Raw genomic sequence first — 15,353 nt, forward strand, 5'->3', positions numbered from 1 at the left:
AGGCTGATGTATTATCCTCTGTACAAACTGGGGACCACTTAAGCAATTTTGATGTAAAAACATTTATGGGATTGAGTACAGTGTGTCCCAGCATCCTGCATAAGCTGGGTGCTATTGTTACAAGGCTTTTCTTTGCTCACCTTTGAAAGGTCGTTGCCTTCAGAGATTTCAAATTAAGCAGGAGGAAAAAAGCAAACATCAGCTCCATATTTGAGGAAGGTGAGAAGGAGTATCAGGATCTGTAGGCAGGTCAGCCTGGCTTTGGTGTCTGGAAGATGATGGAGCAGATCTTCCTGGAAGCCGTGTTCAGGCACAGAAAGGCCAAGAGCATGATTGGAATTTATCAAGGGCAAGTTAATTGTCCTCTGTAATAAACTGAATGTCTCAATAGATGGGAAGAGAATGGTGGGTGTTGCTTACCTTGACTTTAGGAAGGCATTTAATGTGATCTCTTAGAGGCTGTTTGTACAAATTGGAGATAGATGGCTAGGATTCATGGTGTGCAAGCTGGGCAGAAAATGAGCTGGTCTGCTGTGCTCAGATTGCTGAAGCGAAGTCCAGCTGGTGGTACGTAGTGTTCTTCAGGTGTAAAGTTGGATATTTTGTAAATGACCTGCACTGGAGGGAGTGTGCCTGTTGTGTGCTCATGGATGATACTGCCTTAGGGAGAGGTTAATGAATTGAGGTACAGGGCTTCTTATCAGAGACACTTTGGCAGTCTGAAAGAACAGGCTGGCAGAAAGGTCATGAAGTCTTAACAGCATGAAAGATGGCAGAGGAAAGTTCACACCCTTTCCCATTGGCAGAAAGGAGGAATTTTTGATTCCATTTCATTACAGGGCTGTAAAAGTAGCCTACAGAATGTTCCAGTGACTAAGAGAGAGAGGTGATACAAGTGTGATCCACTTTGAAGTCAGGAAGGGATCCTGCATTTCTCAATAGTGGTCAGCAATATTGTTTTCATATCCTGAAACAGGAGGAGGACCCCCAAAATTGATTTCTGCCTACAATCCAAATTTTGGAATATTTTTTGTCACAACTTCTTTAAGCCAAGTTGAGCTTTTCTAATGTGGTCAACTTGGGTAGGTAATACTCTTGGGTTTTACCTGAAACAAGGTAAGAATAACTTGAGGAACAGAATTATGTTATTTAATTGCATCTTAGCTGTTATCTGGATGATAATGGGCTGATGTGATCTCAATCTCTGATTGAGAAGTTAAGGAGTACTGTTTTACCTCTCTCCTGCTCCTCCCGATGTAATTATTTCATGGCAGCATATATTGGGGTGGTGGAAGAATGGAGGAAATAGATGGATACAAACTTTTTCTTCCCAATCAACTGCAATAAAATAATCCTTTGTGTTGGGAAAATCACATTCAAATATTTGATTTCACAGTGCCAGATTAGACACAATATAAAGGTAATTTTAAAAAATGCAAATAAATAGGTATATACTCAGTAGTTCAGTATCCTAAGGGGATGGGTTAATCTGTGTAACAAAAGGATTATATAAAAACTGCATTTTTGTGATGTAATGTGGTAAGATGACTAGCAATTATGATAATTTATGATACTGTTTCACACTTTCCATGCTCCCTAAAATAAGTCTGTATTTTTAGGTGTTATCTTCATCAATTTAGGCTGGGGAAGAGCACCTCTTTAACTTGGACCATAATGTCCATGTAACTAGTTGTGTGAGGAAAATGGATTTCAAGTGTTTTACTAGAAACCCACTTGAAGTAGTGTACAGAATGCTATAAAACAAGTGAATTTATTCTGGGGATTTTTCTTCAGTTGAAAACATATAGATTTTGCTTATAGTTATTTCTTACATAAATGCATGTAAGCAAAAACATAAATGAGTCTGGTAATGCTCAAAATCAAATAGAGTGTAAGTAATTTGTACCAATTTAGGATAACATTATTAGAAACACGAGAATCATTACTTGTCAAAGCTTTTTATTTTCTCATTTCATAGTTTTAGTGTTAATAGTTCAATCTTTATAAAAATTAAAAATGTCAACCTTAACTTTTAAACAGGTAAGAATTGATAAGTAGAATGAAGTGTCTGTGTTACATTCAAACTTGCAGGTTGCCAGTAATTTGATTGACAAGCACTGTGTGGAGTTACTGGCAACTGATGCTTCTGCATGCTTTTGTATTTTTAGAGTTGCCTTCTAACTGGCATGCACAGATGGCCATAGGTGATGATTTTTGTGTGTTTCGGAATTAAATATAACATTTATATGGTAATTTAAATTTCATTGTCTCAATATCTTGTGTTAATTACTCTGTATGGGTTTTGATATTACTTGGGAAGTTAGAGTGTGGGATTTTTAATACTAATAAGAACACTTGTTCTCATTAAGCAGTCAGTGTTGTTTTGTGGTAGCAGAAGTTGTTTAAAGTTTTCTTGAAAAAAATTACTCTGATTTGACACTTTATTGTGCTGATAATAAAGAATGTTATGCCACAAAGTAAGTAGTTTCAGAGGTATTAAAGTCAAAAGACCATAAAGTATTTAGGACTGCTCTTACCTAGAGTTTAAAATGCTTTTAGAGAAACCCTGTGAACTCCTGTTTGAAATACCAGGCTTGTTCTGCTTGTCTATGAAGTTCAGTGTGGTACATAACTTCTTTCCCCTCTCAGATTCCTGTTAAAAATGAGGGCTAAAATCTGTGTTCTAGGATGTGATAAATGGCAGTTATGCGTGTTTAATACAAAGAAAATTATAATTGAGAAGAAAAATTAGCACATAGGAGATATGAAAATAATTTCTCTTTTACCAGAATCAGACTCGCCTCTTTCCATCCATTATTACCAAAATTTAGATTGAGATTTAGCCTTGCTTTGGGCTCAAGGAAAAGGTAGACTCACTTCTTCACTGCCTTGCAGTCTCAGGAATGTTTTCCTAAGGTTATTTTCTGGGGAAGAAGAGCAGCATAGGAAAAAAGTTACATACAGAGCAAGGCAGAAATTTGCTGGCTGCTTCTAGTATTTAATTACATAGTTTCTTTGCTTTTTATGCTGTACCTATTCTGTAAGGCATTTCTTCTGAACTGAATATTTTTTAAGACCTAAATATAATGGAATTAATATGCTTATATGCTTAGCCATGTTACTGTATTGTAGTTGTTTTCTTAAAATAGTTACCCTGTAAGAACTCCAAGGGATTAATTAAAGGCGTCTCCAGCTGTTGATTTAACTATATTTAGTCACACAGCTGATACAACTATAGACTTTGTAAAGAACAGGTGTTAAACCAGTTGCTTTAAGAAGAAATAAATTGAAGCTACTACCTAGCAATGCTCAGATTGTTGATAAATTTATTTTGATGATACATACTGGTATATGTCTGATGACTCTGCTGCTTTCCAGAAATTGAAATTCTGAATAGATTAATGTTTTAATGCTTATATTTAGCCTCTAAGTTGCTACTATGCTTTAAAATTTATATTTGGGGTTTATTTTTTCATAAGCCTGACTGAAGCTCACTATCAGTGCAAATCCATTACTTCTTTTTGAATTTCTTGTGGTCTGTGGCATATTCATCTCTATGGTTCATTTAAATATTCAGTTGTGAACAGTTCATGAGGTATGATTCTGCAGGTAAGAATGAGAGAAGTTGATCCTATTTGTAACTCACTGGACTTCTCTGGGTCTGTAGGAATCAACTGCTGTAAATGTAAGGCCTAACCCTACAATTTTGTTGAATCAAACAATATTGAAAGAAATAGCAGATATAAAATTGCAACCTAGTACATAGTCTTAATGCTTAAGTGCTTTTTGCCTTCTGCTCAGGAGGGCAGTATCTGCCTTTTAATTTCAGAAGATAATTTGTTTCACAAGGCTGAATTCATCAAGAGTGGAGTGGGAGAAAAGTAAAATCTTAAACATATTTATAATTGTACAGCCTTACAAAAAATATCAATGCAGAAACTTGCTAAGGAGTTCACCTTTATGAAGTATTGTACTAATTATGGCCTCTGTCTAATGATTTTTCTATCAAGTGTGTTTTGTAGGCAATTAATCTGTTCCAAAGACTTTAAGATGTGATGCCTTTTGCAAGTTCCAGGCATTTTTGATTGTTTTTAGTTGTTTGCTTTTGTTTTATCTGTGTCTTCTTCTGATCAGATTTATTGAGCACAAGCTTTGTCTTGATTGCTGTGTATGCCTTAAGGCAGTAGAAACACACAGCAATCTAACTTCCATTTGGTTGGTGTCATGTATCATGTGTGCCCTACCTAATTTAGTCTAATACATCCAACCAGTGGCTTAGTTTTATTAGTTGTTCTTATGTTTTAACACAATATCTGACAACTTTGAATTTTGACAACTTTTCATTAAGATGAAGGGGTAACAAGTTGTTACACATCAAGAACATAAATGAGTAGGGTTGTGGCTCCTTTTGGAGCTCAAAAATTTTATGTATTATTCTGCCTGTCACAGCCTCTCCCACTTACTGTTCAGCTGTTAAGTGTTACTAAGATATGATCATTTGATAGCTTGACTTAAAACACCAGAGATCAAATTTTCTGTGCACTTCCTAAAGTCTGTATTTTGTTTGTCAGCAAAACGTATTGCATCCTGTGCTTTCATTCATGGGAAACTGATACTAAAATCATAGTGTAGACTTACACCTTTAAAACAGCAGCTGTTTCAGTTAATAGAATCTCATCTACATTTACATCTTGTTTAGGGTCCTGCACTCCTTGAGATTACTGTTCTTGAATGGATGCCACAGCTGAAGTTACCCATAGCCTTAGGTGGATACCAAAACACCCCAGAAAAGTGCCTGAAGATAAATATTGATACTTTTTTTTCTAAAGGATAACGTGTTCATACAGTCCAATGAACTGTACTGTAACTGTATGGAAAACAACTAATGCTTTCAGAGTATCTAAATCTCATATTAGAATGAGTTTTTAAAAATGAATTAACATATAAGGGCATCTTCTGGATGTAAATTTTCAAAAGACTCTTGTGAGATGTGAAGGACAACATGGCAAAGCAGTGAAGTTTTCTAGTTCAAAAATTAGTGGAAAACATAAGTTATTAAAAACTTGCAATTTAGCAAAGTAGTAAAACCTTTCTTCCCTCATTCTTTTATAAAAGTTAAAATTAATTGTAACATATTTTTTACCATTATTAAAATTTATTCAGCAAAACTTTTGCTCTGGCCAGGAATTTACTTACTATGGCAAGTTGGATTATTTTAGAAGAGCTTAGGGAGTAGAGGAAGAAACATTTTTCTTTAACTTGTTTGTGAATCCATTTGATACATTGTGATAAGTCCTCCTACTTCCCCACCTCCCCTTCAAAAGTTGTTTCAAAAGTTTTTAGGACATTGAAGAATTGACTTTGTGCCATTTGGGGTTTTTTCAGCCTAGCTGAAGATAGTTTCAGGATCCAGTTTTTAATTAAAAGCTGGTGTTAAACAGAAACCTGGTGGAGCAAGAGTGTGTTTCTGTTGGTGCAAAACTCTTTTGCCTTGCTATTGTTACTGAGCCTCGGTAACCTGGCAAAAGTGTCTGATAGACAATGCCTTTGGAGACAGCGCCCAACTGGTGACTCTCATCACTTAATGTAGGGAAAATGAGGGTCGCTTTTATGTCAGCACCTTGAGCCTGGTTGGCCAAAGATCCTAATGTTTCAGGCTTCAAGTGTGGATGACCTGTGGTTTTTCTAGAAAGCAGCACGAAACAACCTTCCGTTGGCCTCTCATTTTTGTCACTAACAGCTTGTCCCAATCCAGTTATTTCCTCTTGGCTTTGGGGCATTTGGTACCAATGTGGGTCAGATGATTTTTTGACCCTCATTATCACCAGAGGGAGGCAGCATATAATATGAGAAGAGTAAAATGACAAAGTAGTTCGGATCAGTATATAAATCATTTAAGTAGAAGCAGTTTAGTTAAAGACCAGTTGAGCAACTTTTTTTAGAAGTTAAGGCATTGCTTTTGTTGAAGCAGTCCAGCATTGAAATTTGCTTGGTATACTTGTGTCAGTCATTGTAACCTCACTTAGAGTGAATTTTCATACACTTAACTTCCATTCTGTGTCCAGAAAATAACCCAGCTGTAATGAACTTAGCTGGTCCTAGATCTGTTCCTATTTAAACTCTTGGGACAGGGAAGAGCAGACCAGATCAGAACCGCACTAATTCTGAGGCTTTCCAGCTCACAGTGCCATCTGGCGGGGTTCATTCCAGTTCAGCGCCCTTGGTAATTAGCACTGCCAGCAGTACTCTTAACTTGATAAAGACTGGCTAAAAAGAATTGCCCGAGGTGCTGTTCCTCTCATTACCCTGTGCTGTCCCTCAAGATACCATAGCTATCTATAATTGTAAACTGATAATCCCATTGGCTTTCTTCAGAGAACTCCAAAGGAATGGCTGTCTCTGAAGCTGAAAGACTCTCAGCCTTTTATTTAGGAAGACACTAGGATTTCTTCTTTGGAAATTTTCTTATTCTTATTGTCATCAACTAGTACTCATGAGCCACTTAAGTTTCCATAAGGGGAGACATTCTGAGGTCTTGTTCAAGCTATTTGGGAAATCCTGGCTGTGAGTGCAACACAAAAATCAGTAGATTGAAAATTCTTCATTTCTGGGTGATTATTTCTTGTTCATTCAGCCTAATGTTACCCGTTTTGTAAACTCAGCATCTGTTGAATAGAACAAATAACCTAAAGCTCTGTTTGGCTCAACAGATAAGCAGATTGAAACTTGCAAAGAACATTAATTCTTTACTTACAGGTTGGCTTTTCAGCTATGTGACATAATATGTTTAAAGTATTTGCAGGTTGCTTGCTCATTTATCTTCTTTTAGTGGGTTTTTATCAGGATTTAAAAAGAGTTGTGATACTCTCTTATTTGTTGATTAGCAGAATATAATCAGTAGACTTCACTAGAAAGACATCTGTTTATTCTCTGTGTTGGCAATTTTTCATTCATCTTACTTTCAGTATCCTTTGCTTAGTATAGATATCAGGAACCCAGAAGAAGCAGGCACTATAAACTTGCCTGTACTTGAGGAGTCAGTGCTTTGCCAAGACAACCCTTAGTGCTTAGATCTTCTGAGAATATGACAAAAGTGACAAAGTGACACTTTCTTCTCTAATGCCAGTTAACTGTTCAGCATCTCTTCAGGGGACAGACTAGCTTTTACAAAACTTGATAGCCTAACAGCAGATGAGTTTTAAAAAGCTCAAGTGAGATTTACTGCCTAAATCTCAGTGTTGCTGTCTCCATGACTCTCTCATGGGTGAAAGAGAGATTATGGCAGATATTTTTTCAGTTGTCCAGGGTAAGGTGGGATGGATAAGCTTAAACCACAGCAAATGTCCAACTTTTAAACGATGCCAAAATTTCAAATTCAGGTTGGCTTTTTTAGTTGGTCACTACTGATTTGCAGGACACCCCAGTCAAGGATTCTTAGGACGTATATGTGCTTAGTAAATGATCAAAACAAATCCTACCAATGGGCTCTGCTTTTTGTTCTTTTTGTGTTACTGAAATCTTCTGTAGGAATAATTACTTACCCGTGGTCAAAGGGAGTAGGCACTTGCTGTATCATTACTAGGGCAGGTGATTCTAAAATTAGTCCTTCACCTTTTAAGACAGGTGGCTGTCTGTCTCAGTCTACGTATTTTGGTTTCACTTTCACTCTCAGTAATCTTTCAGAGTTTATGTGTTACTATCATTCAGTGATGGGGGATTAGGAGCAATATCATTAGGAAAGCCTGAGCCTTTCTATTACAGGACTGGTTATGATCTCTCATGATGAGTTTCATGATATATCCAAGTGTTACTGTGTACTTGCAGCCACAGTCTGTCTGGGTCTGGGATACATCATAGTTACCACTTACACAGTACAGTTTGCCACAATGCATGCTATACATTCAGGTGCAGCTTAAAGTGGATTTTGTAGCATTTGCTCTATATGAAGAATAACTATACCTTTCTGAGGCAAATTTGTGGCTTTTATGTTGGTGGAAAGTTTCAAGCAACACCTGACAAAGGATTCTATTTCACTTTTTCTTACCCTCATTATGCTCAGTTGCAGATACTGTTCCTGTAGAGACTTTCAGTCTGCTAAATAGAGAATTTAAAGTATGCTTTCTACACTTAAATAAAGTGTTTGCATTGAAGCACTGAAGCCAGGATTTGTTTGTTAGGCTTACTGGGCTTTTTCTGCTGTATTGTGAGGCAGTCATAACAAATGGTATTATCATTATCAAATTCTGTTCTACGAAATGGGATTGCCTGGGGGGTTTTCAGCCATACCGTAAGTATTTAATCACCAAACTGATGTTTTAGTCATTTACTGTGGTAGGCATTGAGAGCCATTTCAAAGTTTAATGGTTTGTTTCTCTTCATTGCTGCCAGGGCATGCTGCTTGCTCTGGGGTAGCTTGCTAGGTTAGCTCTTCAACAGAGCTACACACCACCCCTGTCAGTCCCCAGCTGCTCTGTGATGTGGGATAATTCCATCCTGGGTGCAGGACGTGAGGTTTATTTTTATTAACTCACATGCAGTTCTTGTTGGCTTCAGCTTCCAGCACGTTGAGGTCTCACTGTATGGCGGTTCTTCCTTCTGCTGTATCTGGCTTTCCACCATGTTGTGATCCATGAACTTCCTTAAGATGTATTCAGTTTTATCATCCAAATTATCTATAAAGAATATTACAAGGCTATCAGTTTGTCTTTCAGGCATTAACTACTGTTTTTAGCTAGAGACCAGAAGGTTCAGAAGTCCTTGTCTTCTTACATTGGATGAGTGATCTAAATATGACCTGGGCCAGCACAGAATGTTTCTCATTGGACACCAGACTGTTTGAGAACTTCTGACAAAGGATAAGTCCCTGTCTGTGAGGACTTAGTAATCTGAAGTTTAAGCAGTGTCTGAAACATCTTTTGAAGTTATAGTAGTTGAGAAATGCAAAATCATGATGTGAATCTCCATTCATGCTCTTTTTGTACTGTGTAAAAATAAAAAAGTGTAATTACTTGCTTGTAGCAGCTTGTCTGAGGTTCTTTGTTGTCTGTAAGTTTGTGACTCATCCTTTTATACTTTTTCTTTGAATGAATATAAACAAAGAAATAGGGGTTTGTACTTGAGAAGCTGTGGGAGATGAACAGACCCTTTTCTTTCTGTAGCTATGAAATGGAAATGAGTTTGATTTTGGAAAGTTGAAGTTTGAATCTAATAATGTTTGTTTACAGGTACATGAAGTGTGACTGTACAGCTATACTTGTACAGGATGTGCTATGAATTTCTTCACAATTAGAAGGCATTTTTTTTTCAGTAACTGCAGCAAATATGTTTTATAGTATTTCCTAACATTCTTCCTTGGAAGCACTGAGCACTTTCAATTTCTGTTGACTGTAATATCTCTGAAAATGAGGCTGTCCAGATCTCTTACCTTATCTGAGAATGTTAAGGAATAACAAGGATTCATAAAGCAACATCCAGTTTTAAATGATGCAGAATGTGTTTCTGTTCTAAAAAGTATTTTATTCATGTGAACTAAAAATATAGCCTTTGATGCTTTACAAATATAGCTTCATTGCTTTTCAGGGATATTTTTCAGTATTGTCTTCTACTGGTGTATAGGCAGTGATTAAATGTTGCAGCTTTTGTTCAGACTTTTTAAAAAGTGCTTAAGAGATTAAGTTTCACATTATGTTGGAGCCAAATTTTATTTTACCATGGACTTTTACTCTAGAAATAGTTCAGTCATACCATATTTGAAACTAATCAATGGACAGTGTTACCCAGCAATCCAGATTGCTGGCGCAAGTGCCAGAGGTCAGAATCTGCTGAAGGTAGCTGAATAAATAAATAATGCTGCTGTTGTAATTATAGCAGTACATTAACTGTCATAACTTACATGATTTACACAAGTAATCCCCTCCACTCTGCAAGTTAGTTCCCTTCTGTCTCAAGGGTAAGTATTTAGTTCCTAACAGCAATTGATTCTTCTCTGCATTTCTGACTTTCTGCCAGTTGGAGCATACTGGCATTTAAAAGTGAAGATAATGTTGTACCAGGGTGTTGGTAATTTTGGTGCAGTCTGTGATGTGGGAATTGGTGCTGTAGTATATTGACTTGGGATTAATTAGTAGGAAGTTATAATTAGAACTAGATAAATGCATATATCATCTAAATACCTAAGTTCTTCTATTCAATTATTCTTTTGCTGTGGGAAATTGTTTTGAAAAGTATACCTATTGTCAGTCTGCATGCTGCTCTCTTGTGACTACCAGAGAGTGAAAAAACACTGGTGACTCTCAGTATTTTTCTGTTTATAAGAAACAACATCTTGTGACAGAATTTATTGCTAATATCCATTTTCCAAACTGGTGAAAAGCTGAATAGCTGTTGTAAATGACACTTCTGAAAATCTGGAAATTACCAAGTAATTCTTCCTGCACAATTTTATTGTCCCTTTTTATGCATTAAAAGGAAAGAAACATATTTTCAGTCTTGGTTCATTGTACACTGGAGATTTGATAGGAATATTTCAGACAATAATTTTTTTTTTCTAAATGCTATGAAGTGAACATGCCTGTTTCCAAGAGTATTGGAGTTTTGGGGTTTTGCCCAGAAGCAGGACTTGAAAAAACCTGTGAGCTGGGAATTGCAAGTTGTTCGTTTATTTAGTTGCAAAAGCTGAGAGTCGAGGAGCAAAATAGATTGTTCTTTACTGCTGAAAAATACAGATGAAATTTTTAACAGAATTCAGTACTGCTTGCAGGATCCAAGCAAGATCTTACCAGCATGATGGACAAGCTGGAGGCAATGTCCTGACAGATAGGTCAATAGTGTTAAAAATGCTCTGGATTGGTTTTCATATGTGCTAGAAATGTGTTAAGTGGATCATGGCTGACTGTGTTCCCGATGCTTTCCCAGGATAAGGTGCTCATTCTCTGTTGGCTCTCAGAGGTGCATCAATGCAGAGAGTCTGTTCTAAATGTCCTTCAGCTTCTGTTTCCTTGCATCCTTCCTCCTCCATGAGTACCTCCCGCGTTTGCATTCTTGGCTCTTGCTCACAAGTTTTGTAACTCAGCAGAGACTTGACATTGAATTGTTTCAAAACTGCAGATTCAGAACTGATGGAAGCAGCATTGAGTTCTCCACAGGCTTAGTTGTGGCATAATTAAGCTGGTGTGTCTGGAAGAGAGGATAAGGCACTGTATCAGAGTGTATTTGTTTCACATTTTGTTCACACCAGTAAAATCTATTTTTCTAGAAATACAAAATCTGGAAGTATTTTTAATTGAAAATTTTAGTTCTAAAGAATTTGTTTTCCTTGGCTTCCATGACTGTTGTGGACTTTTTCCTGCTTGTCATTGGAACAATGATAGATTCTCGACTGTAGTTCATGAGAAGGAATTTGGTATCTGAGACTCCCTTGTTTTGATATGAGCATCACAAAATGTGTTTGGTCAGCAGTTGCTTTTTGCTGTGCTGCTTCTCTTATTAATAGCTTTTAAAATTTGATTTAAAATATGAATTTAAAGTCATATTGCATTAGTAGCTGGACAGTTCTTTGTGTACCTGAATGTGTGGGGTTAAAAGTGCTATGATTTGTTCATGCATCCGTCACTACTAGTGCAGTTATTTCCAAAGTCCTAGATCCTCAAGTGGAATTTGTCATTTGAGAACTTGTGTAATACAAGAATGTAACATTTTCATTTTCACACGTGTTTAGCTTTCATATGTGCTCATCTTCATCAGTGTTTAAACAGAAAAAAAGCAGGATCTGCTTATAACTGCCATGGTAGGTTTTAATCTGTTAATTCTGAAGAAGTGAAAGTCGACAACTTTGAAAGCAGGGAAATCTGCCATGCCCAGATGCTTCAGTTGAAATATGCAAAATACTTGAAGAGAGACAAGGAGTAATTCATTTGTCCTTGAGCTACACATCTAATTTTGTAGACAAATAAAGACTGTAAAGCTGCTTTTAAAAAGCCAACTTAACTTTCCATTACAGAAGATTTCAATCAAGTTGGGGAAGAGAGTTCTTGACCAGTGGCACTACATGTTGTTTATTACTTAGAAATAAAACATTAAAAAAGCAAAATCTCTCTGTAGTTACACTTGAAGTCAGGTTGTTTGCTTTCTATCATTGGAACTTTTGAACAAATTCTGCTTTTCTTTTGGACAAACTGAAAGTATTTTATTGAGATAAACTTACAGTTTTAGAGGAGAATGTAGTAATATCCTAAGCGAACAACTGAAACCTTTTCCCTTCCCATTTTTGAGAAATTAAATCATTTTGAGAAACTTAATCTCTCTTTATTTGGGTTTAGGGGTGGTTGATTGGCTCTTTTGGGGGTTTTTTCCTCTTAAACTTTGAAGTAGAAGGAGACCTTTCTTGTTTAGAATTTTTGAATTTACTGGGGTTTTTTTTGAAATAACAAAAGATACATATTTTAAAAATAGAAAAAAAATCACAAAGTTGAACTAATTAGAAAAGTAGTAGGGAGGAGGTAAGTATTAAGTACTTAGGTGAGCATATTTGGCTCAGCACATGTTCAGGTCCTCCTCCTCTAAACAGAGCAGGAGCCATATGCCAAGCTGTCGTCCTAAGAAAGGAGAGGAGGCTGAAGAAACCCACGAAGAAATACAAATAAAAGGACAAAAGCATAAATCAGCCACAAGTCAGAGCTGATCTCTCAGTGGTGCATTTAGACTGGGGCTTCTCAGCTCTCTTGGGGCCAGATGAGAGCTAGAAAACCCTTCAGGTGGCGTCTTCCACTGTAACCAAACAGTGACTGGGAAAGGGGATCCGTGTGTCCTGTTCACTTTGGATGTTCCTGAAGAAGTTGGATGGAAGCCTGGCTTTCTCGACTGGTGAATATCACAAACAAATGCTGTCTTTTCTATATTTGTTTTCTTACAATTGCAGCACGTTTATTAAAAAAACCATGGTATTTGAGTATTAGTTGATGTTGAAAATTTAAAGTTTTAGGGTCTTTATTTGTATGCTGGAGCTACATTTATGAAATGTATTGTAGTACATAATGTTGGATGCTTCAACTGGAAAGTAATGATTCTTGTTTTCAGATTTTATTGATAAGATCTTTTTAGTTTTGAATTTTAATTGGTAAACCCCAATGTGCTTGTTTTACTTATTTGAACAAAACTTCTGTTCTTGTTAAGAAAAAAAAAATTAAATGGATTTTCTTGTGTAAACCACTGTAAAGTGATTAAAAGTGATAAGCTCTTCAAAAGGCAGTGTCTTACTGTATTTGAATAGCTTATATACTAATTGGTTTTTAAACTGTGTGCCTGGCTCACCTGTGACTTTTTGTTCATCAGCATGTTTTGCTACAAGGTAGTGTGTCTTGTAATCTGCTCACTTTCTGGTTTTAGAGTATTCCCTTAATAAGTATTTTGCCACTTTGCTATTTCTCTGTGTTTTCAGTAACTGTGTTATAGCAAACTTTTTTAAAAGCTTCATATTATACTTGCTTGAAGAGAAGTTTGCTTTTATCTGTCTCTGAAATAAAAATTAAAAGGAATTTCTGTAAATTATTTTAAAGTTCCTATGAAATTGAAAAATGAGATCAGGTTATTTCATTGTGCTTGTCCTTTATAATGAAATTTGTACCTTTACCTTTGAATGTCTTGATTTTTAGGTATCAGTCTATGGAACAGTAACTTTTGAGTATGAAGCTGAAAAGGAATTAATTAACTGGGTGTTGGTTTACATTTAAGATTTTGTCAAAGCAAAGTATCTAAATGGAAAAATAATCTGGGTCTGTCTCACATATGCAATACTAACTTCCACCTTGTTTTCACTAGTGATTAATTGGAAGCTTTCTGTAGAATAGTGGGTAAGGCTTTGTAGAGGATGTCATTAGTAATAAAGAGGAAAACTCACCTTTAACAAGATTTTGTCTTCTCTACAGCTTGCCCAATTTAGGCAGCGGAAGGCACAAACTGATGGTCAAAATGGATCAAAGAAGCAGAAAAAGAAGAAGAAAACAGCAAACATCAAAGATGAAGAATCAATACAAGATGGGATTGAAAGTGATCGATCTCGAAGTGATGAAATATCCACATGCAGCAGTCGAAAGGGAGGAGCTGCTACTGCTGACTTTGCTATTATCAGGACTTTGCATAGTGGAGAAATTATCAAACACACCCCAGCTTACACCATTGAGGTAAGTTCGTCTCAGGCAACAATCGCTTTTGGAGTGAGTGGGCATAAAATAATCCATTAATTTTGAGAGTGGAAATAAAGGAATTGGATGAGATTTTGCACACTATTTCCCTTCTTCTTCTGTCTGACTTAGTATGTCCAGAGAAGACACTTTCTACTTGTCTACTCGCGTAATTTTTTATTGTAGTCAGTTCCCTGTAGGGTATGGAAAGTGTGTTCGTATTGCTATACTCCTTAAATATGCATAAATTAATTTTGTTTTATTAGAAGTTGTGGATTGAAGTGGATATTTGGTTTCTTCACTTATGGCTACACCAAAATGTGAAACTAAACATCTTTCTTGTATTCTTGATGTAATTTGAGTCACTCTAGTTAATGAGGACAAGGAATGAATTTAGAAATCACTACTGAGACCTGAGTGGTTTAAGAGATTGGTGAACAGTTACTCTACTTTTACTACTTAATGAAATATAATTCTAATTGCCATTTGCTGAAAGTACTTGCTCTGGGAAGTTTGGAAGATGCTGTGTGACATACAGTGGCAGTCCAGTTTAGTTCTGAGTGGACAAGAATTCATGTAATGTCATTACAGATAGAAGGGACAAGAAAGGCTGATATTATTTACAAAACAACTTATTCCATTTTTGAAACCAGTGCTTCTGCAATGACATGAGTGGCATTCTGAGGAAGCATCTCAATGCAAATTCCCAGCTCTGTGCAGATGAATACAGTAATTTTTGATGTGGTACAGCTGAATGCTCTGCATTTTGGCTTGCCAGTCCTGTGCTGGGATAGTCCATTTGTAACAATTTTGGCTCCATTATTGAATTTCCAGCGACTGAGGACTAACTGAGAAATTACACTTTCTGAAATGTTTTTGCATTTTTGTTAACAAAACCCCCAAACTTACCATGGTGGAGAGGCAGATGGACTAAATGATACGTGCAAATGAAAACTTGCAAAGTAATTGATCCATTTATTTTACAGTTTTAAGCCTATAATACCCTGGATTATATATATCAGTAATAGATATATCAATATATCAGTACACTAGACATTTTGAACCTTGTAGGTGTGTGCCTTTAAACTGTAGCTTTTAATTCTTAGAAAGCTCATGTTAAGACTTCAGAACTGTAGTAACTCAATAAAACTGTCTGTTCAACTCAGATTTTCTTGA

The 15,353-nt window shown here is 36.3% G+C and overlaps 1 protein-coding gene across 4 annotated transcripts in view; it reads left to right on the plus strand.

The window, feature by feature from the left end:
• AKAP9 (A-kinase anchoring protein 9) overlaps nt 1-15,353 on the plus strand; it is a 105,524-nt gene that overhangs the window by 11,076 nt on the left and 79,095 nt on the right. For all 4 annotated transcript variants that reach the window (XM_059483194.1, XM_059483254.1, XM_059483335.1 and 1 more), the window contains exon 2: nt 13,923-14,177. In XM_059483194.1, the coding sequence (XP_059339177.1) occupies nt 13,923-14,177 (255 nt within the window). The remainder of the gene's footprint in view (nt 1-13,922; nt 14,178-15,353) is intronic.

This window comes from Ammospiza nelsoni, chromosome 1 (assembly GCF_027579445.1).
Source record: "Ammospiza nelsoni isolate bAmmNel1 chromosome 1, bAmmNel1.pri, whole genome shotgun sequence".
Lineage (NCBI taxonomy): Eukaryota > Metazoa > Chordata > Aves > Passeriformes > Passerellidae > Ammospiza > Ammospiza nelsoni.